Source organism: Dufourea novaeangliae, unplaced genomic scaffold (genome assembly GCF_001272555.1).
Source record: "Dufourea novaeangliae isolate 0120121106 unplaced genomic scaffold, ASM127255v1 scaffold120, whole genome shotgun sequence".
Taxonomy (NCBI): Eukaryota; Metazoa; Arthropoda; class Insecta; order Hymenoptera; family Halictidae; genus Dufourea; species Dufourea novaeangliae.
The window spans coordinates 160,355-182,475 of NW_015373994.1; the positions used below are offsets into that span (position 1 = coordinate 160,355).

At 49.9% G+C, this 22,121-nt stretch overlaps 1 protein-coding gene across 1 annotated transcript in view; it reads right to left on the reverse strand.

Moving 5' to 3' along the window:
- Positions 1–22,121, reverse strand: part of LOC107187939 (dachshund homolog 2) — a 187,287-nt gene that overhangs the window by 8,246 nt on the left and 156,920 nt on the right. The window contains exons 9-10 of the mRNA XM_015576147.1: positions 5,718–5,864; positions 4,228–4,482 (exon numbers count right to left, since the gene is read on the reverse strand). Of these exons, the coding sequence (XP_015431633.1) occupies positions 4,228–4,482; positions 5,718–5,864 (402 nt within the window). The remainder of the gene's footprint in view (positions 1–4,227; positions 4,483–5,717; positions 5,865–22,121) is intronic.

The window sequence follows — 22,121 nt, forward strand, 5'->3', positions numbered from 1 at the left end:
CACGACGCTTTTCTCCCTTGTTTCACGACTGGGGGAGATCCTCGCGAGCCATCTCCGCGACGGAAACGAATTTAATCCGCTCTCGCGATTTTCCCTCTCCCACCTCTCGACGCCGCAGCGCGCTCCGGGCGATATAGAAATCGCAAGTCGAGCGTCGCTCGTTATATTACGGCCGCGACGACAAAGCCTCGCGCCTTTTACGTATTACACGGTCGAGAAACGCCGGAGACAATTCGCTGTCGTTTCGACCGGGCAAACGTACTCTATCTTTGTTGTATATAGCTTCGCGAATCCTGATTGGTGTGTCGTCTACTCGCGATAAGTTCGCGAATTGCCGCTGTTCGTTGTTGATACATTAACACATTGATATCGGATGACATAGTAATAAGTTTTTTTTTCAAACAGAAGCTGAGGGCGGTTGACGTAGTACAGTAAATTCTTGACGAGTGTTCGAAGGCTCCTCAGCAATGAACATTTAATATTTCATAAACTAATGGGCATATGAGGCTGAAACATATATCATTTCCTGCGGAATTCCAAGCTCTATCCTTGTGCTAAATCCCCTTGAAAAGTCTGAATCTGTCCTCTCTGGTGCTAGTATTGTACTTACGTCATGGTCGCTTGTTTTGCTACTAATCTACTTGTGATTGGTATGTTCTGTGTGCATCACGAGGTGGAAGAAGTGAGGGGGTATGTATTGTTTTTTGGGATTCCTGAAACTCATCGTCGAGATACCCTAAATAACTGTTCCTAGGGACGACTGACTAGTTTTGTCGCCTACCTCAGGTCGCAACACCAACGACTCGAGAGCGAGAGGTGATCTTATGAATTATAGAGAGAAAAAACCTCGTCCCTCGATGGAATTGTGTAATCGTCCCGGGGAAAGCCAGAGAGGAACGACTGCTATGTACATTCCCCGACAGTCAGCTACCACCATCTAGTTACCCTCGCGCAAACTACCACCGCCGGGCGTAAATAGGAGCGGCTGTGCTTTCTCTCTCTTCCCGTCCTCTCGGTTCACCCTCCCCGATTTCTCTAGTCCTGGGCTTGTTCGCCGGAAAACCACGTCGTGTCTTGTGGATATATATTCGCGGCGAGGGACGTTTTCGAGCCTCTTCTACTCCCTGCCACCGTTTGCGCCGCCCGTATGTTTCAGGGTTCTTCTTGTGCCAACGCGTTTGTTAGCTTCGTTATTCCGCCTCTATATTGCTCGTACACGCGTCACGCGCTTTATCAGTCTCCTGTGGTTATTGTCTTTCGTCCAAAGGGCCCGTCGTTGATCCCAGAACACACCGAGAATCGTGGGTGAGGATATTTCTTGATGCCTCGACGCGATACACGCATGAATTTGCTAACGGGCAACCGGTCGCGCCTATATTGTATCCGTCCCCGACGGTTCGTTCCGGTTCTTACGGTCAGAAGTTTCTCGAGGACAATAGATTTCGCCGTATGAACTCGTACATACTCGCGCACACCAGATCAGCGTGGAGGGGGCTGGAAGGACCGTGCCCCCAGTTTCCAGAAAAGAATTTAATAAATTTTTGTTTATTATTTCCTTGAAATAATTATCAATCTCACTAGATGCAAAAATAAATCGGACGAAAGTTATTCGAATATAACGAAGCATTGTTAAAATGAAAGTTACCCTTCGAAAGGCCCTCGAAAACTTGTTCATAGACTTGTATCAATATATCGCGACTTTTCGAGATACCTCGACCAACCTAACTCCACAACGTCAGGCGAAACAGTTCGGGCAATTTTTCCTGAACTGAAAAACAGTAATATAACCAGACTCCGGATTTTATGTCTCGCGGGAAAGTAGATGAAGTCGTCTCGCGCACGGCCGAAAGGTTCCACGAAGACTCGGATAAGTTTGAGAGTAGCGTGGCGGGACGGGCCAGGGGGTGAGGGCGGAGGCAGAGGAGGAAATAAACGACGGAAGGCGGGAGAGGAATAAGAAGACACCGTGTGCCTGGCGTGTACCTCTACTCTCTGTCGCGAGAAAGCCAGGGCATGGTGGGCACGGTAGGATGGGGGAGGAAGGTGGGAGGGGACGTTATGGTTGCCGCGAAATTATTGCATATAGTCTGAATATTAAAGCGCGGCGGAGTGCTCCGTCGTACTACCGCGGATGGTGGATGCCGGATGATGGACGCGAAAGGAGAGAATCGTCGTGTGCGCGCACTCGTCCACGTACCTACACACGTACACACAACACTGTAGGAACACCACCGAGAAGGCGGGAGAGGACAGAGACAAAGCGAGGCGAGGCGAGAGAACGTCGGTGCGCGTCGTCCTCGGAACGGGGTGAGAGGCGAAGGTTTAAGGGATACGAAGGGAGGAGAGGGAGGACAGGTAACGCCACCGAGAACCACCGTGGCCGCCGGGGAAATTACGGCTCCTTCCTTACTTGCCAGAGATGTGCATAAACTCTGCATTACGCACAGTGGCGCTCATACTTGGACTACCGAAGAGTACATACCTACTTACTCACGAGCATACATCCATCGATGTATATGGGCAAATGTTAAATGAAAATTGCCACGCGATTGATGCTCCAGAAACTTCGTCTTGGTACCATGGTTGTGACACGTTCTCCGTCCGCACGGATCTCTCGGACAATTCACCTCGAAGTACCACTCGAACCCACCGATCCAGTACCATTCGCCAGAGGATCACGTTAACCGATTTAGCTACCAGATCCTCTTACGACTTCCTCCCCATTATCTAACTACGATACCGATACCTAAGACGCTAGAAACATGTTTTTCTATATCGTTTCTTTTCCCCTACCCCCCTCGACAATTTCTCAGGAGGGGGGGGGGTATGCGCGACCCAAGAAGCATGAGAGGCGCTGTTTCGTATAGAATGCATGACTCGAAGACAGGACGGCCCCGAAGTCTCCTCAACGAGCGTAAGTACCCATCTCTAGACGACGACGTTCCGTCGACCTACACTTCTCCCTCTTGCTCACTCTCTCGCAATGTCGTCCTTTCCCTGTCCCCCGTCCCCCGCCGGCCCCATCTAAATCTCCGTTGTTTATTGCAAATGGATTCCGCATCATGATGCCCGGGTGGCTGCGGGACCCTATTCAAATACCTCGTGTTTCCTCGTCAGAACCGACTGCCCCCTACCCCCTCTCCCCTACGGCGTTCGCTTACCCTCTCCGGTACACGGGGTTGTTATTGCCCCCGGCGTGATTGTTCTCTCACTCTCTCTCTCTCCTTCTCATTCTCCATGCCTCTCCTTTCCTCCCGAGATCTTTCGAATAATTTACTTTGCGCGATACCGCTCGCGACGCTCACCTCTTTCCCCTCTCCAGTCGCCTCTTTCCGCTTCGCGCAGAACGCCCTCTCCTCTGTTCAACCCACACCCAACCCCCCCGAGGGGCCCTCCTTCCTCCTCTTTCTTTACTTCTTTTTTTTCTTCTGTTTGTTTGGGTAATCGAGGATCGAAGTCGCTCGGCCGGAAGATCAGAAAAATTGAGTGGATCCTAATACGGGAACGCGATTATCCGAATTAGCGGCTTGCCACGGGTTGCGCTCTCGTCGCCCTCTTTTTCGTCGCGGATACCCAGACTCGCTTTACACAGATCGTTCGTCTCCTCCACTCAGTGGCTAAGGGGAGAAGAAGGGTGCCCGGGGGTCTATAGCTTTTCTTAAATTTCGCCCTGTATCCATTGTTATCCCCCACCCCCGTCGCGGATTATTTTGCCCGCCGACTGTTCGAGGAAACGAGACGCGAATAGGAGCTGGTGGAAAATTCTCCTCCTCTGGTACACGTTTACGTTCAACGATATTTCACCCTTCACCCGATCTACGGTATAGGATCGCGAGAACTAGATTCGAGAACTCTTGTCGCAACGTTGATTCAGGAATGTATTAGGCACACAAATTAATTCGTGGCTTTCTTTTCATAGATTTGTTGTTTGTTTATAAGAAACCAAAATACAGTACCTAGTCTCGAAAATATTCTCCATCACTTTCTACAGATTTTACGGCATTTCTCAGGCAGTTGATAAATCTCCTATCGAAAACAAGGACGATGGTTTTGAGTGAATAATTAATTGTGGGGGCCACGAATTAACTTTTACGCCTGATATAATCGGTGGAAAGGATACAGTGTGGTCATAAAGTACCTGGGACTAAAAGACACAGTCGATTCTTTTGTCCGGTTTGAGTTTACGACCACACCGCGACCTCGTCTGTCAATAGTAAGTAAACTGACCTTGGTAGTTCTGCCAGAAAGCCGAGGCCTGGCTGCCGATCAGGTCAAGCCCGTAACCCCATGCCGGTTTCTCGGGGGTGGAGGGTTGCTGGGAAGGACGCGGCACCGTGGCTTCTCTGTACTGTTGGGCCTGCTGTTGCTGCTGAAGGGGTTGCTGGGACGACTGTTGTTGCGACGGTTGCTGTTGCGACTGCGAGTGCACCGGACTTGCCTCTGGTGGCTCCGAACTCGTGCGCGCCTCTACCGTCACGTTTTCTAAAGATTCAGGGACAAAAAGAATAAAACGATCCGTGTTAGCTAATTGTTATCGTCTCAAGTGTTCGCGATCGTTAGACGCGATAAAGTAAACCATCGATGAGTGTTCGAAGGAGAATAAATATTTCATAAATTAACGGCCATATACAGGTGAAACAAATATCACTGGCTTCAGAATTCCAAACACTATCACTGTCCTGAACCTCATGAAAAAGTCAGCGTTACACTTAGGGGCCCTATCCTTGGCGAGCCTTCGAACATTCATGGATGATTAACTGTACTACGAGGGAAGGGGAGGAGGGAGGTTATACGTCGTGGTTCGTCTGCTGTCGCGATCAGGCAGGTAAACGCGAACAACCACCCCTCGACGAGCAGCGTGTGGCATTCGCGTGCTCTCCATTTCATTTGAAATTAGTATCGCTATAGTGCTCTGCTTCTGACAGGGTTAATCAGCGGCAGCAGAGGCGTGCTGCGACGACTCGAGCGTCGGCAACAACCACCGCTCTATATATCGGAATAAGAGATTTCACTTAAAGGGTTTCTCACAAGCTGAGTTTTGCTAGTGACAGGAATAGAGGGGTGTGCCACCCGCGATACTAGCTCTTTCGCTGCCGATGGAGATCGCGGGCCCGTTTATCGTTAGCCCGAAGTGAAGACGCGGAGATGGAAGTGAGGGGGGTGGAGATCCTCGACGATGATTCCCGGAGTGAGGGGGAGAAGGATCTACCCGGCGGCTGGGGGGGATAAGTAAGGAATCGTATTCCGCCGGGTGTCAGGCTGTTTGCTCTGCCTCGGCGAATTAATTAATTTATTCCGAGATCACCGGTAGCCCCGGAGGCTGGCTCTCGATGCCGAAGATCGCGGTGGAAAACGGGCAAGAGAGTCGAGTCGAACCCATCCTCGTCACTGTATTCCTATGTATAATCCTCGGAGCGAAACACGCGCGAGAGGTCGCTTCCTGTCCGTCCGTTTGTCTCGGAGGCCTTTAAGAAGCCTTTAAGGCTCCCATGGACGATAGGATAAGTTACACATAGAGTGGAACAGAAGGTTAGGACGTTTAACCCTTTCGTTACGGCAAACTTATCAGACAATATGATCGCTGTGGACGGTGCGCTCAGTTGACAATATCTTTTGTGCATAGCGTGACATAAAAATATAGTACAGTATATACAGTATAGTAGCGAAAGGGTTAACTACACGATATTATAATCAATTCAGACTATGAAGATTCTTACCGGTGATCGCTCTGACTTGCTCCGTGGACGCCCCCGTCGCCTTCAACGCCTCCTCGAGCTGCGTGCGCCTCTTGATCTCCAAGTCCAATTGCTCCTGCAGACGTTTTCTTGCTCTTCGTTCCTTCTTTAACCGTTTCTGGTATATCACTGCAGCAAACACAAACAGAAAAAAAAAGAATGTTTAATTCATACGTTTAGTGTCGCCACGCGATTAGGATCGATACGATTCATATTGTCGCTCGTTCGTTCGTTCGCGGCGCTTCTTCGAGACGTACTCGTGCCCGACGGACACCTGTCAAAACGACTTAGCGGGACGGGGGCCCGCCCGCCGTTCCTCCCAGCTTCCCCCGCAGGTGGCGGAACCCCGGCGCGGTCAAAGTCCAACGGAATTATCTTGGCGTATCATTCCTACCGCGGGGGGTGTTCACAGGCAGAGCAGGGGGCCCTCGGAGGGGGGCCCCCTCCCCTTTTCAGCACGCGTCTAAGCGGGGGTCTGATCGTCTCGACGGCTACCGTACGCGCGCCTGCCTGTCCGCGGATGCCTGCCGAGGATCGACGCGCTACGATCGACCGTGTTCCGTTCTGTTCTGGTTATCGATCGATCTGCGAATCGTTTCACCCGGATCAACCGGTTTTCTCAGTGGCGGCGCGCATGATTTGCAAACCGAGTCGAATTACATACACTTCTTTTTTTATCGTGTTTTTTTTTTACGATGATGTTTTTCCAGCGGAAAAGATGATCGAAGGTACGTCGTCGGGGAAGAAATATCCAATCTCACGTGGAATGGAAGAGTAGTGATGGACGATACGGTATCGATATTTTGAATATTGATAGATTTCAATTCAGATATCGATATGTAATGTGTCACAACATATTCCAGTATTAATACTTAATCCGTAAATGTAGAAATTTTGATGCAATCTTCGAGAACGAGAAGTAACAGTCATTTTGAATTTCATGCTTGTTCCAAACTGGGTTTAAATGTACATGTGGATCCTACCAATAATATCGATATTTTATTCCCAATGTACAATTGATATGAAATGCCGATACAATTCAAATGTATCGCCATCACTAGAGCCAAGTCAGAAAAGAGTAGATACAGTTCGACATGGTCAGACGCGTCCTCGCGGGCCAGGCCCGATCGGTGTACGATCGTACGGGCCTCGGGTCGGCGCGTTTGAGCCTCCCCCCTCCGCTTTAATTATTTTCCATCATTGTGAACCGCCGCGTCCGGCTATTGTGTCTTGTCGGGCGGGGGTAACCCGCTCCCGGCACTTTTGACTCGATCTCTCGCGAACCTGGGCATTGTTGTCGACTCGTTTTATCGAACAAGGATCCTCGTTCGATCTCGGGATCGACGGCGTTGCCGCATCTTCTGAATAAAAGGAGTCTCTCTCGAAGATACCAGAACAAGGACGATTCTGGGAATCGAAAGTACACACACTAAAAGAGGATCCTTAGTTACATACTCGGTTCATCAACGATTCCCGTCACGATCGACAGGTGGCCACCAGCTGAGAATCGCCGATACCGCGATTGATTCCTCGTAGACGAGGTGCAGACACAACCCCTTTTCCCCAACGTTACCACGTCTCACTGAACCCCCCTTTCTCCTCCGTGTGTACCTTTGTCCCTCCTCGATATTCCTCGCAACTCGCGAAGTTTCAACGCGGTGTTTCCAGAGGAAACGTTGTACAGCCCGATTTCCCGTCTCTCTTTCGCCGTCTACCGCGTTCTCCGTTTTCTGTCCTTCCCAGGTTCTCTCTTCTCCCCGGCCAGGTGCTGCGAGTGTCTCTCCGTCCGAATAGGTGCGCAACGTGGACGACAGGCAGGGTGAGGAAGAAAGCGCGAGAGGGTGTACGGAGGAGGTTGGCGGGAGGGGAAGGCGGACAGAGTGACGGGGGCGAGGAGGAACGCGAGGTAAACGTGAAAGTGGGGTGGGATAAGGTGGGAAGGAGGACAGAGAGTTCTCTCTCTCTCTTCAGCTAGTGGTAGTGAAGCGGGTGGAGGGGCACGAAGGGAGAAGCGGGGGGCGCAGCATTATGATGCAAAGATGGCGCGGCTGCGGCACCCTAGAATTAGCTCGAGCACTCGCCATTGGCCGCTCGGCAAACCACTCCTTCGGTAACAACCGACTGCATACGTTGCATACTAAGGATACACGCGAGCCGGGCAAAGAATTGCCACGACGAACCGGGGGCCTCCTCGAGATAGAGTGAGAGAGAACGAGCGAGCCCGATTTCCACCTACGATTCCATACTGTGCCCAAGTCTCTCTCTTTCAGGTTCTAAATTTGATTCCCCCCTTTGTCCCCTCGTAATTGTTGTTCTCGAAGATTTATTTTCTTTTTGAAATTCTCGAAAATATCTCACACCTTCGAACTTGGAATCGATTTCGATGGAGGAATGGTTTTTGTATTGAGTTTTGGACAATAGTTCCTCGATCCCTTATACACAAGTCGGCCTTCTCCGCGGACTGTCTCCTTCTCGATCCCCGTCGCGAGGTTTGTTCCGCCTCGCCTCGGACGTAACAGCCGTGTAACCGTTCCGGGAACAGAGAGACTCGGGGGCATCGGGCGTATTCAACGATTCTCGTCTTTCCTGTCCTTACTCCGGAGTCTCTTTTGCGTCGCCAACAGATTCCATAGCGACGGAACCATAGCTGGACTTGGCTCCATTAGGAACGTACGATTCATGTTCGAATTGGAATCGGGGGTAGCATCTCTTGGGTAACACGTCACTGTCATATACATCATATACACTACCGGTACAAAGTATGGGACCAAAGTTCACGATGGGATAGTAGCTCATTATTCTGTTACGATAAAATAAACAGTAATTTTAACACGTTACGTTTATTAACTCTTCGACAACTTTCCTCTTCATGGCAGTGACTTGTTACCAAAGAGAATCGAATTGGAATCGAACATTCCTACTTTTCACCTCCTAGTCAACAATATCTCCCCGAGTCTTAAAATGTTTTATATCGCGCCACTATATCAGTATAGATCTGAGGTTGTGAAATCAGAGCCAAGAGAGTGTGGGGGGAGTGGGCACAACGTTCCTTCGAGAGCGGTCAGATATCGGCGAGCGATCGAAGCGATGAATCGCGAGGAGGAAGCTCGTGGACGAAGGGGAAGGTAGCCGGATCCAGAGCGTCGGAGGCGACAGGTAGGGGTGACCCGAGAGGGGTACGAGGGGTATCGTTCAAGGGGGGAGGGAATGCTCCATTAGATAATGCACTGGAAGGAGAATAAGAGAGCCATGGGAGGACGAATTCTCTCTCTCACTCGGCGGACACGTCAAAATACATCAGCTACCGCTGTGCGTTCGCTCAGAAATCCTGAAAGGCCGCTGTCCGCGCGGACTCCCCACGTCGCAAGCGTTCTCGCCGTAGAAAGAGGAGGATCCACGGGGACATACGGTCGAGATGGAACGACACGCTTCGATCTAGGGATGTTTGATTATAATTCGATTCTTCGGAAGATCGATTCTCATGGGTAAACTGTCATGTATCCCACATATCCTAACGGTCGAAAGTATGGGGCCTGGTTCGATAATTAAACAAAAAAAGGAAAATATTATATTACAACAAGTTAACGAAGTTTAGTCTCCGAACGGGAACACCGAGAATCTAGTTTCCACTGAAGATAGATTCGTCGCCGATCCCGAGGAATTAGCGGCCGGCCGCGTAAACAATCGGGGAGGGAAAACAACGGACCTGGGGCCGAATTCAATAGGGAAACCCGCAGAAACTAATATACAGGCCTGGTCGTCTTACCCCCGGAACCGCGTTTAATACACGACCGTAGCCGGCAAGCGAGAGAACAGGCCCGTCGGGAATAGCAATATGATTTACATTTTGAGGTTATATTGACCATTCCCGGCACCTGCAGCACTCGGCCTCGCTTCCTAGCCCGCGGCCCGATCCCGTCGATGACCGGGATTCCGCCTTAGGAAAAATTAATAACACCCCAACGATCTCTCTGCTCGGTGAACGCAGTGGTCCGAGACTCGTGTGCAGATTATTTTCTGTTACAGTCGAAAATTCGAAATCATCCCCTCGTCTTGCACACCCACTTTTCTTGGTCGAATCGAAGAGGATCGTAGCCAAAAAGCTTTCGATCGGTATCGAGAGTCGTAAAACGGAAATAAATCGTCGAGAAGGAAGGCATATTCCTGTCGAAGGGGATAACGACCAACGTGTGTTCAAGGGGCTGCTCGTGGAAGCTTGTCCTTGTCCACTTAATGCGTAATTACGATTCATGAAGGCGGATGAACTACGGTGGTAGTGGCAGTGGCGGCGTCTGGACGGGCCAGCGAGCGTAATCTTCCTTCGAATACGTCCTCGAGGACCGTGTCGTCGAGCCGAAAACGTAACAGCCGTTCGCCCCGACGTTTAAAGGGGTTCTTACGCACCTACTCGAGACGCCTGTAGTAGAGGCTGCTGTTCCTCCGACGGACAGCATCTGTGCTCTACGGCTCTCCTCGATATCCATACAAAAGCTGTCCGTTGAATAACATTACGCTCGCCGCCGGGACGATTATAGTCGTATGGTACGAGCGTCGATAGTAGTTAGACCGTGCATCCTGTGCGAATGCTAATTTCGGACCGGGCAGGCAAAGCTCGGCCGAGCCCGTCCTTGGGAATAATCGACGAAACCGCGAACCGATGTCTTCCGGTCCGTCCCGTTCCATATATCTTGTGTTTTTTTTTGTCTTTTCGTTCGCGCCAAGATAGCCAGGCTTCGTTGGCTTCGACGAAGAAAGATCGATTCTTCTGGGTGTGCGAGGAAGAATCGAGAGAAAGAGAGATAGTGAGAGTTTCTCATCCTTCCTCCCTTGAATTTGGCCTGGGGTCGGATCTCGTTCAAATATCAATTTTGCGGTGACAACTTTTCGCCGACCCTCCTATATTCCGTGACCCATATGGAAATGGAGATCGGTCATCGGAATCCAGTTTGCGAGTGGAAACATCCTACCCCCGTAGAGGGTCAGCCGCGGCGCCACCCTTCGTCTAAGCCTATACCGAACGCAACCCTCACCATCCCCCCACCCCCGCCGCCGTGGAACGTCGTAAAGTCGAAAGCTTTTCGCTTTTACGTATTATTCTTTTATCCGATATCGGGATAGCCGGTGTATCCGGCCGCGAGATATTCTCCACAAGGAGAAGAAATCCTCTCCGTTTTGCCTTTCTAGCTCGAGGTTTTTCGGGGGGTGGGGGCCGTAAGATAGGCGATCGACGTCTGCTTCGTTTCGCGCGACTGTTTCCATAGGACGAACTAATTTATCCTATTAACATCCGTTGTGTACCTTATCGTCGCGTGCACGCAGGTTCTGCGATTCTGTTTATCCGCGGTACGGTGTGCTTTAGATTCGCGTTGAGAGAAAGAACTCGGGTATCGACGTCTTAGGAAAATGTTTACGGGGAACCGTTGTTTGCGTGTGTCTTTACGCTCTGTTTCAACTCCACTTGTACGAAATACGCAACCGTTTAGATCAGTGTTTCATCAAGGGACAATTATCAAATCACTGACAGTCGACATCTTGTGGGCAACAGTTTCACCTATCTGCCTTTTTTTATTTAAAGTAGCTAGTGAATGTTAAACTTTTTTAGAATGTGATTAACTGTTGTGATAGGGGGACATCGAGAACTTTGAGGCGTTTGAGGTGGTGCATGATCCTAAAAAGGTTAGAAAATGCTGGGTCAGATGCTGAAAACACCTAAGAGTTCGATCGAGGTCTGAAATTCAGGCCGTTGAAGACGAAGAAACTCGAGGATCTTCGGCCAGGTTTCCCCGAAATCAGAGTCAGGTGTGGTCCGAGCCCGATGATGGGTGTCGAAGGGGGGTGGGACTCGAAACTTGCAACCCGGCGCCTTGAGTTACGCTCGCTTCAGCAATACGAAAATATGTTTACTCTCTCCGAGCGTGGGTCACTCGAAACCGGCCGATCTGGTTACTCTGTCTCTTTGGGCCTGCGGAAACGTAATAGCCGAGTGGCGCGTTTTGCTCCAACTTCTGGTTAAGCGGATCCTTTCTGCTTAAACCGTACACATACATAGTTTGGGATATCGAGACGATCGTCCTTGATTGGATGCTATTAGGTGTACAAATTAATACGCGGCTTTCTTTTGATAGATTTGTTGTTTCTTAACAAACAAATCAAACTATAGTTTAGTCTTCAAAATATTTTCCGTCATTTTCTACAAGAAAAAAAAAATAATGGCGGTCTCCAGTCACTAATTAATTGTGGAAACAACGAATTAATTTTTGCACCTAATATTGTACGAACGAAAAAATATCTCTGCCGTAGCCAGACAAATATACAATAAGTTTCTGCCAAGCGGTGCGATCGCGCGTATTTCATTTCATGTCGACGACTGCCATGGTGTTCTTTATAATATTTCTGTTAAATCGAAAGGAAAAACCGTTGACTAGGAAAATGCAGAGCAACGGAAGAATAAAAATTTCGTATAATGTGTCAAGGTGTTAATAAAAACTCGGACGCCAAGCAATGCACAGTGGCACTTTTCGACACGATATCTGAACAGTTCGATCGCGCTGTGTGGCACTAAAATGGTTTAAGGGGGTTGATTCGCGTCCTCGCGGCGTCGGTAACGCCGTCTATTGCACGGATAATTGTTTTCGAAAGGTAGCAATCGTGGTCACGTCCGGCCGGCAACGGGTCGGGGCATATATTAATTTAACCAACGATTTATATATACATTATCGGTAAGTATGATGCCTCGATGGCGTCGGATAATAGGGTTCGCGTCGCGATAACGCGCCCGTCTTCGCGCACGTTCGTTGGTTAACGACGGGAGCCGATTGACCTCGCCCGTCTCGTTACCGTTCAAGGACCCGGCAATTACACGGTGCGTACGATCTTCCAGGGAGAGATAAAAAAGGAAAACGAAAGAAAGAAGAACAACCGTCGGAACTTCATCCGGTTACCGGAATGGTTACCGTGCCCCGTTCGGACGAATGGGGGGGATCCGTATCGTACGGCCGTTTCTTTATCGGCGGCTGGCAGCGCGCGGCAGTTCTCGTGGGGGCTCTCTATGGGACGCGTGTTTTATTGCCCGAAAACCGACAGATATCAGGATTATGTGTTCCCATCGACGCGGCTGGGAATCGCGGCGGTTCACCGACACCACGTTCGTCGAAATCTTTCCTCGACGAAAAGGGGGACCGGCCGAGAAAGACAGACAGAGAGAGAAATAGACATTCTTTTCCGGTCGGACGACCACGCGCAGGGTACATTCGCGATGAAAACTTCGCGACAGAGGGGTTGAGAAGACCGTTTCTATTTTCGTTATTTTTTCGTCGGTACCAGCCGGTCCTGGTTGAACCGGCCATCACGGATATATTGGCTTTCTGGCCAGAAAATAAGCGGGACGGAAAGGGAGGCGGAGGAGGAGGAAGGGGGAGGCGGCGCGAGGGAAGGGTGGCTAGGCGAATCAAAAACGAATCGCGTTAAATATAATGGCAGGCGAACCGATGCCGATGGCAAAGACGGTGGTGGCGACGTTGCTCCGGAGAGTCCGAGGAACCGCTCCGTGGATGGTTATCGTGGGGTAATCGTGGCCCGGCCTCGATAAAATAAGACCAGAGAGGGGCCTTCTAATGCTGGGTTATTTTTTTAAATGGCCCAGCTTCGAACGGGACCAGTCGAACAGCCGGGGCCCCACCACCTGTATATGTACCGGCTTCGTCGACGTTCCTTCGGCACGGGGTGAAACTGTTTTTTTTTTCGACCTTTTTCGCGCGTAGACGATCAATCCACCCTCGCCTGTGTCCAAAGACTACTCTCCACCGATTCTTCGATACTTTCCATATATATTTTAGACCGCAAGGTTTCCGTACGTTATTGTTTGGCAAACTATTTCTTTTCTCGGCAGAGCTCCTCCCACCTGTATCATAATTGCCGTTTTCAAACGTGGCTGTAATTACCGTCCGTCCTTTTATGTTAATCTGAATTTCCAAACCTGGTGATCGTTCCGAGACGCATTGACCTCGATCTAACCCCGATATACGGAACACGGTGGTTCTTCGAAGGATCGGTATGCTGGGAATAGTCCGTTTTTTCCTTCTGTCTACCCGTGGCGTTCTCCGCGGGAGACACCACTGTTCTTTTTCTTTCTTTTTGCTCCCTCTACAGGCGTCGATCGCGGGCGATCCACACGTCGAACGATTTCCTCGATGACGCTTCCGTTTTTCCCCCCCTTTACCGAAACAACAAGAGGGGTTGGCTCTGCTTCGACGGAAGGGAGAGCTTCGGGGACCCCGCAGAGCGCATCGACGACAACAGAAACTGTTTTAGCTTATCGCGTTTCCGCGTTTAATACCTTTCCCTCCGTCTACGAGACGAGCATTGGGGTCCGTCCCTCGGGAGACATACGGTAGCTTAATGGTGATTTTTTGTCGCGGCACGGCCCTGTCGTTTTCACCTCGTGACCGACGATGGCTTGGACCGATCTGCGCGCGTCTTTCGCAATCGTGTATATAGAGATTTTTTTTCCCGGTGATCGTGCTCAATAAAGATCGAGGGGAGGATTACGGTAACGTCCGTCCAGCCGTTCATCCATTTGCGGGATGGTTTCATCGCAACTTTGACTATCCCCTCTACGTCTTTATCGAGCAAAAGGTCTTTCTCAAAGTTTCTGGGGCCTAGGAGGGATGAAGAGAGAGCCACACGCGACAAGGGAGAACGAGAAAGGAGCCCCGTGTACGAATTAAATTCTTAAAGTTCCCTCCCATGCATGTCGGCGAGTCGCATTCCGCGAGTCCCCGAGACATCTAGAATCGAGTTACCTCTCTGTCCCTCTCCTACCTCCCTCCTCTCGAGGGAACCGATATTAATTCCCATAAATTTCCTTTCAACGAGCACAGGATACTCCCGTGCCTCTGCTGCTGCCCCTCCATCCTCTATGTCCCGCGTTCCTTTAAAAGCAAAGGACTGTTTGCCTTTTAATCCGCGTATGCAAAGAACGTTATTCTTCTTCCGTCGACAAAACGCTCCCGTTGAACAGGGCGCGGGGGGAAAGCACCGGAGGAACGAGGTTACGGAATCGTGCAATATTCAACGTGGCGACGAAAGCAGCCGGAAAAGTCGCTTTCGTCGATCATCCAAGAGATGCCTTCCCCGGTTCGGTGCAAAGAGCAAAGAATGTCTTGCCTCCATTTTCGGTCGAAGTGGACACTTCAACCTTCTTGGACTCGCGTTAGTTTTCGATTAAACGATCGAAATAAATCCATTCGTTGCCACTTTGGCCATACGGCTACGTATTCTAAATTACGAAATAAAATATTTGTCGAACATTGTCACAAATACAATAGAAACTTACAAAACCCTAATTTCTTTCAATTGCGTTTTCCCCTCGGAAAATCGCGAATCCAGTCCATGTCCTCTGCGATTCTGTTTGGTGTCGCGGAACCGCGGGGGATCTCTGGTGACGACTCGTCGCGGGCATAGAAAGCGGAGCGACGGTAGCGGCGGTTCGTTTGAAAAAGAGATCTCCATTCGAGTTGTTCTTTCAGTCGGTGGCGGCGGTGCCGCAAAGGGAATGTTTGCGGCGTTCTCTTCCCCCTCGTGCGAAATGGAAAAAGAGAAAAAGCAAGACGGATCGAGTGCCGTGTAAGCGCGAGAAAGGGAGACACAGGGAGAGAGAGAGAGAGAGAGAGAGAGAGTAAGGAACGACACAGACGTACCGGAAGGGTTGGAACACAGCGTTTCAATCGTAGACGACCGCAACCCGTTCTACGCGTGCGGTCGACGCTTTCCTTTCTTTCTTTCTGTTCTCTTCGTTTCAGTTTCTGAAGTGGCTCTTCTCCCTACGGCCGCAAAACCCAACCGACCGACCGACCGCGACCCGTGTGTTTATACAATGTAATGGCTTGTGCCAGCATTGTAGCCGCCCACGGGCCAAGCCACTCGGCTACTCGCTTCGCGATTCCCTTTCGGCATTCGTTTGGCACTTTATCACGCCCCTAGATTGCCGCATTAAACATCCAGCAAAGGGAATTTCAACCCTTGCCGCTCGTCTTCCCATCCCCGTTCTATCTACGAAACAGTCGTGTTCATCCCCTTTTTCCTACCGATCTCGCAACCACGACTTTTTTCCCCGAAGTGTTTCCACGAGGATTAAAACTTCGAGCTGTTCGTTGCGAAATTACCGTCGTGAATCGTGCGAACCATTTCTTTCGGCCGTGTCTCGTTTCCCTCGAGCCGAGAATCAAAACTCGATACCTCGAGACCTTTTGCCAGCCAGACTCTGCCATGCTCACCTCCTATCTTCGTCACTCTTTGCTTTCCTTCCTCCCACTCTCCCCCCTCTCCTCTTCCTCCCTCTGTCGTCTTTGTCGATCGATGACGCGTTTAGTAATTCAAGAGGGCAAAAGGGAAAAGGGACTCTCGGAGTAGGAGACTCTATGGAGTTATGGCAGGTGGAAGACGGCCGACCTCCCTGAACGCGGCGATCGTCGTCTCCAATCTACCAGCAGATATACGGTGTCGCGTTACACGCGTGGCTAACGCGCTATCGACCAGGATCAGTCGGTCGCGCGTAAGTACGTGCCCGTACAATCCGCGACGGAACCACGCCGCGCGTTCCATCGTTGCGCCGGGGATGTAGAAGATCCGAGACGAGAACGGGATATGTATGTACTACATTCTTCTTTGTGGAGACTTCGACGCGGCTGTTTCGAGTAGACGACAGGGAATAGGAGCGAAAGAGGACACTCCGTGTGGTTCTCAATGGTATGTGTCATTGGACAAAAAAAAAGTTCTAGGATTAAGGGCCCACCGTGATCGTTTCAAAATCATAGGTACCTTTGTGAATTTTTTCTGAGAATACAATAAAGGAAACTGGAAATCAATCGCAAAGCCTATAATATATATGTTTGAATATTTAAAAATATTCTTTTTCGCTTCTGTAGAACACCTTTTCGGCCAACTATTTCCGCAGTGACGTCAATCACGGTCACTAGATTTGAACTAATACAAAAAACAAGAATTTTTCATTTTCTAAAAGAAAGTTGATATGATTTTTTAGCGGTGGGTATGTCGTGTCTAAATTTGATTTATTGCCGTCAAACTCTGCGTACCTGAATTTCTGCAAGCAGTACGTGCTTGAGTCCACAACGCCGAATCGACCAACTATCCTCAAGAAAAACATCGACAGTCTTTGGGCCAATAGCAAAAGATTTCCCATTCTTGCTATTTTGTCTTACCATTCAATCCAGGTAGAATTTTCAGTCGAAGGTCAACCATCGATCAGTGAACACCTCTGTGCATGGTTAATATCACCTCCGGTTATTCTCAGTTATTTAATCTCGTGTTATAATAAACAGTTGTTCGTTGATTCGTCAAGTGATTCGTTCTGTTCGTCATAAACATTCGCATAAAACGAATTCTGTGGTGTGAAGTCGAGAAGTACCGAAGCAATTGCACTAAGAACTTTGCGACGCAACAAGGCATTCGTGTGTGTGTGTGTGTGCGCGACGATCTCGATCAGATTCGATTCGGTCCCACCGGTCACGTAATACGTCCCGAAGAAGCACCGCCAACGCTCTGCAGCCGGATATGACTAGGACCTCGAAGGAGCACATCGTTTACGCGTTGGATGATCGAATAATGTAATCGTGAAATGCGCGATGGGAACGATCCATCGATGAATAAGTCCGGTGCGACGCGGCTGCCTCTCTCTCTCTCTCTGGAAGGATATCGAGAAGAAAGAGGGGCTTCTTATGGCGTGCACCTCGGGGGCTTCGTTTCGTAACGAATTCCCTGAAATTTTTTCGAGAAACTTGACCGACGTCAACTGCCTTCCACCCACCCCCGCCCCGCGACCAGGTATACACCGAATTATTTTCATGCGATCCTTCTTGGACGATCGGGCGCGGCCGATTCGTCTCGAATAATTTCATCGTGGCCGTGTTCTCTAGATCGTATATACCATCGAGATCCTTCGGCAAATATTGAACGTCTTACATATTTCGTAGAGAGGACTATCGCCCTGATATTCCAGAGTAGTCGTCGTTTCCCGAGTAGAAGGAGGAGGAACGGACCCACGGGTAATTGCGTCAAAGCGAGTCACCGAATTTCAATCACGCCCCACCCGGCTTTTCCCTTCCACGGGCGACGATGGGTGGGTGCTCGTCGCAAGGAAAATCATCCAGGCATTATGTATTTGCTCTCGAGTATAACCGGTTCGGCGGGTTCACCCTCGCGAAGTCGCCTGTTCTCGCTTCGCTCCGCTCCGTCAACGATCTCTCCTTCGCTCGATCACTCTCTTGCACTCTCTCTCTCTCTTTGAATTCGCGCGGGCTGCCCCCGCAACACCCCTCCGCCGCGGTTATTAATATTTGCCGACAATTACCGAACCGGAGACCCCTTTAATTCCGTCTCCCGCCGACCAAGACACGTTCGGAAGATCGATCCGTCGACGTTGTTCCGGCGTTTCACGCTTACACACCTCTCTGTCTCGACTCACCACCGTTTTCAGGCTGTGTACTACCCTAAGATCCATGGCTAGAGATTGATTCCGTGTATAATAGTTTTCGATAAGCAACCAGTAACGTTGATAATTATACTCGAGGCACCAGTTCTGTCGGAGAGTATAGAGATTCGAGGAAAGTGTTACGAGGAGTTGAACAGGGTATGACGTACGTACGATAAGCTGTCGAACGAATACACAGTAGATTGTGCCGATAAAAGCAGGGCAAACCTATCGGGGAACAACCTATAGAAGTGTGTATGTGTGTGTTATTCGACTCGAGGCGGTTATTCCGGAAACGATCGCTATTTACAAAGATAGGCCGGAAGGAAGGCGCGTCCACGGTGGCCATTACTTTATTACGCTCGTCATTCGACGGCCCTCCCTTTCTCCATTCGATTCTCGTACGAATCAATCCCGAAAATACCTGCGTGAATCGTGCACGGGAGTGGAGGATGATGGTTCAGGGCGGTTCCCCGTAAACCGATCGCTTTCTCCCAGCTCGATGTACGTCTCCATTAGTTCTGTGAACCCTTCGAGGAAGCATCCACCGCTATTGTAAATCCTCGTTATCCGACTGCCACGTCTCCTTGGAATTCCCTTCGACTCGCGGGAAACCTCTCTCCTCTCCTACGTCGTTAATTCGGTCGTGGTTAATCGTGTAATAATTAATAACTATTCTAACGACTCAACTTCGGAGCCATATGGGACATCGAAGTTTCGTGGTTGCTGCTGCTGCTGGATTACGCATTCTAATGGGGCTCGGTGTGGGTCTGAAGGCTAGAGTAGCACACGGTTACTCTTCGTAGAATGCACGCGTAACTTCTGGCGAATGACAATCCCGTTTTCAGATGTTGTTATTCTTTGTAGCAGGAAATATAGTTGTTTGAAGAATGAAAAATCTAGGACCACTGGACAGAGGTGGGCACAATTTTATTCGAATAATACATAGTGAACAGCTGTCGTACCTACATTCGAATCTCTTTATCTGAATAATAAATCTGCCCATCTCTGCTTCTAGGTTCTAGATTCGAGAAACTCAAGGCGTGTACAGTAGACTCCCGATTATCCAGCCCCGCTTTAACCGGTCTCATATTTGTCATTCTCATATTAATTTTATTTTCCAATCATACAAATTTTTTGAGAACTGTATTTGCTCGATTCGTTTCCATAACGACCCGGTAACCGATCACACATAATATACATCTTCCAGGATTTTCCTCTATTCCTTTTCGTTTCGAGAATCGTGCCTCAAACGTGAAAGTTTGGTATTTCCATGGTCCAGTTCCTCGTTCTCCTCATCCCCGCCGTCCGATTTCTCAGCTCGCACGAACGCCCAAACGATGGAAACTAGATCCCGTGGCTCGAGTCGAAACTGGCCCCGTCGGAACAACCGGGGCTGCACTTTCGAGGGGTTGGAAAACCCATCAACGCGCTAGCGATAGAGCGAGAGAGGGTGGTCGCGTCGCGCGAAGGGAACAAGATAGTTTGCCGCACGCTTCATCCACCCTTCCCGTTTCTACTTGCGTGTTCCATCTCTGTCTTGTTTCCCGCTGGACGGTCCAGAGAACCAACCCCTTTCGTACAAAGCTCTCTCTCTCTCTCTCTCTCTGTGGATCTCCGTCTCTTGCGCGCAGGAGTCTCGGAAGAGACTCGCAAGGGAGGGAGAAGCCGGTCGAGTAAGCTCCGCTTACTAAGTACGTTTTGCATCTAAGACGCTCTCAGAGTTTAATTACGGAGCTTTGCGGCGCGCCGAGGACACAGACGCGCGCCGAGACAACAAGCACACGTACCGAAGCCCGTATGGTCAGCGTCGAACGCTATGACGATCGGATCGGTGGTGAATATTCGCCTCTTGGCATTTCTTTGGATGTTATTTTATGTTTTTTATTTATTTATTAACGGGATACGTACCTTTTAGTTCAGAGTTATCGTAACAAGAGAAGGACGTACATAAAAATGAAAATAAAAGTTACTTCAGTAATCATTATTTATTGAATTAGCAAAATTATAATATGAAGAAGAAAGAATCAAAAACGTGTCGAGTTGATCGCTATATAGGTTAACGTTGGTGAACTATCGAAGGTTCTAGTCATGATAGGAATGCTACAGATGAAAACACGTTTCAGGGGAACAGCTGTGGGGAAAATCGATTCCGGGGGTTGTAGTATTTAGGAGAATCTGGTAAGCCGTTTGCTACAAGATATTGGCTAATTGACCGCATGGACAAAGTATTCCGAGTAAGAAATGAAACTTCTGATAGTAATTGTTCACCTTTCATCGAAGAAACATGATAAATTTCGTTTAAACAGAAAGCTGATATTTCGTGATGCTATTTTCCTTCGATATACGTGTATCATTCGATTAAAATCGCAGCTAATTCTGTTAGCTGCTGGAATACCGCGACAAATGGGGTTGAAGCTTTTCGTTTCGAGAAAAACCGTGGATACACGGGTGGGAAACAGTGGCAACGAGGAATCGCGGAGGACCGTAGACTCGCCTAGGAAGCGGAGAGCGTAAAAGCACGCGGAATGACGTTTTAGAAAGGGTCTATCAAGTCGTGGAGCAATGTTGATGGGCAACAGATAGGCGGCAGGGCCGTGGCGCAATTTCGCTCGGCGTGCGCGCACCGTTCTCGCTCGCTCGCCGCAGTCAGCGTCGCCGAGCGTTACGATTTTTACGAGGCTCCCTTTACAACCGACAAAATGTAATTTTCTGCGATATGTGTGCGCACACAGACTCACGGTGTGTGTACGGGGGAGAAGCCAGAGGAGACGGTGAGGGAGACCGGAGAGGAAGAGAAGATGATCGCGGAAATACCGTGCGATGGTCAGGTCCGGTCGAAAGGTTTCGCAAGCGACCCCTTACCCCCAGGGAAGACCGCGTTCCTTTCGAGTGTATATCCCTACGTCGAAGGAATCGAAGGTCATTACAACCGAAGGCGGATCGCCGTATCGTTCGATTTACCGTCGCTATAAAATTTGAGGAATTTTCAAATACGGTTTTCAAATAGGACGTTTATACGTTGCCGCCGCCACGAGCACAGAGAGGTAGGTCCCCTCCATCGTGCTTTCGTCCATCCGTTCTGTTCGCCTCACGGATATAATTTTAAGCGGCTACGCGGGACGTCGTATCCGCGGCGATCGAATTATTGCGAGGGATCCCCGCGACACACGGTGGTGTCGATCGTAAATTCTTCGCCGGACAATAAAGTACCGGGACGGGTGGCGGCGGTTGCCGCGTCCGATGGGAATTCTTCGTTAAAAAGGAAGACCGCCGAAAAAACGGCACAGACACAGAACACTTCGGTGTGTTTCTCAACGGTGCCGCGGCGAAGAAACGGTGCCCCCCTACCTACGTCGTTTGTTCTCGACGTGTAACGGACAGAATACGATTCGTTCAACGATGCCAGAACGGACCGCGGCGAGAAGCTAAAACCCATGGCGGTCTACACCGGATTCGTTCGGCGAACGAATTGATTTTCGGAATTTATCGTGGCGAGCTTCCGTTCGCCGCGCAGCTCTTCCCTCCGCGAATCGGCGCGTAAAGAAGTCGAGTTTACGACGGGTGTTGCGCCCGAAAGCGCACCTTCGACCAGGTTAATTGGGAAGGGCCGGGGCTCTAATCGCGCCGCGGAGCCACCGCGCGCGCCTCCACGAGAAGAGGAGGCTTTGTTCTTTGTTCCGGGCGGACGCGTTCGCTCTTCGAAGGCCTATGCCTCGACTTCCGGTACAAAAGAGTTTCCAGCCGGGGATATTAACTCGTTCGCGGCCCACTGCGTTTTTCGAGAGACCAAATACCCGTTCGGTCACGATCCACGTCGTCGCTGTTCGACTAGATCGAACCAATACACACGGGTAAAAAGTGTTGTATCGCGACTTTGACAATCAAGGAAGCGGAGA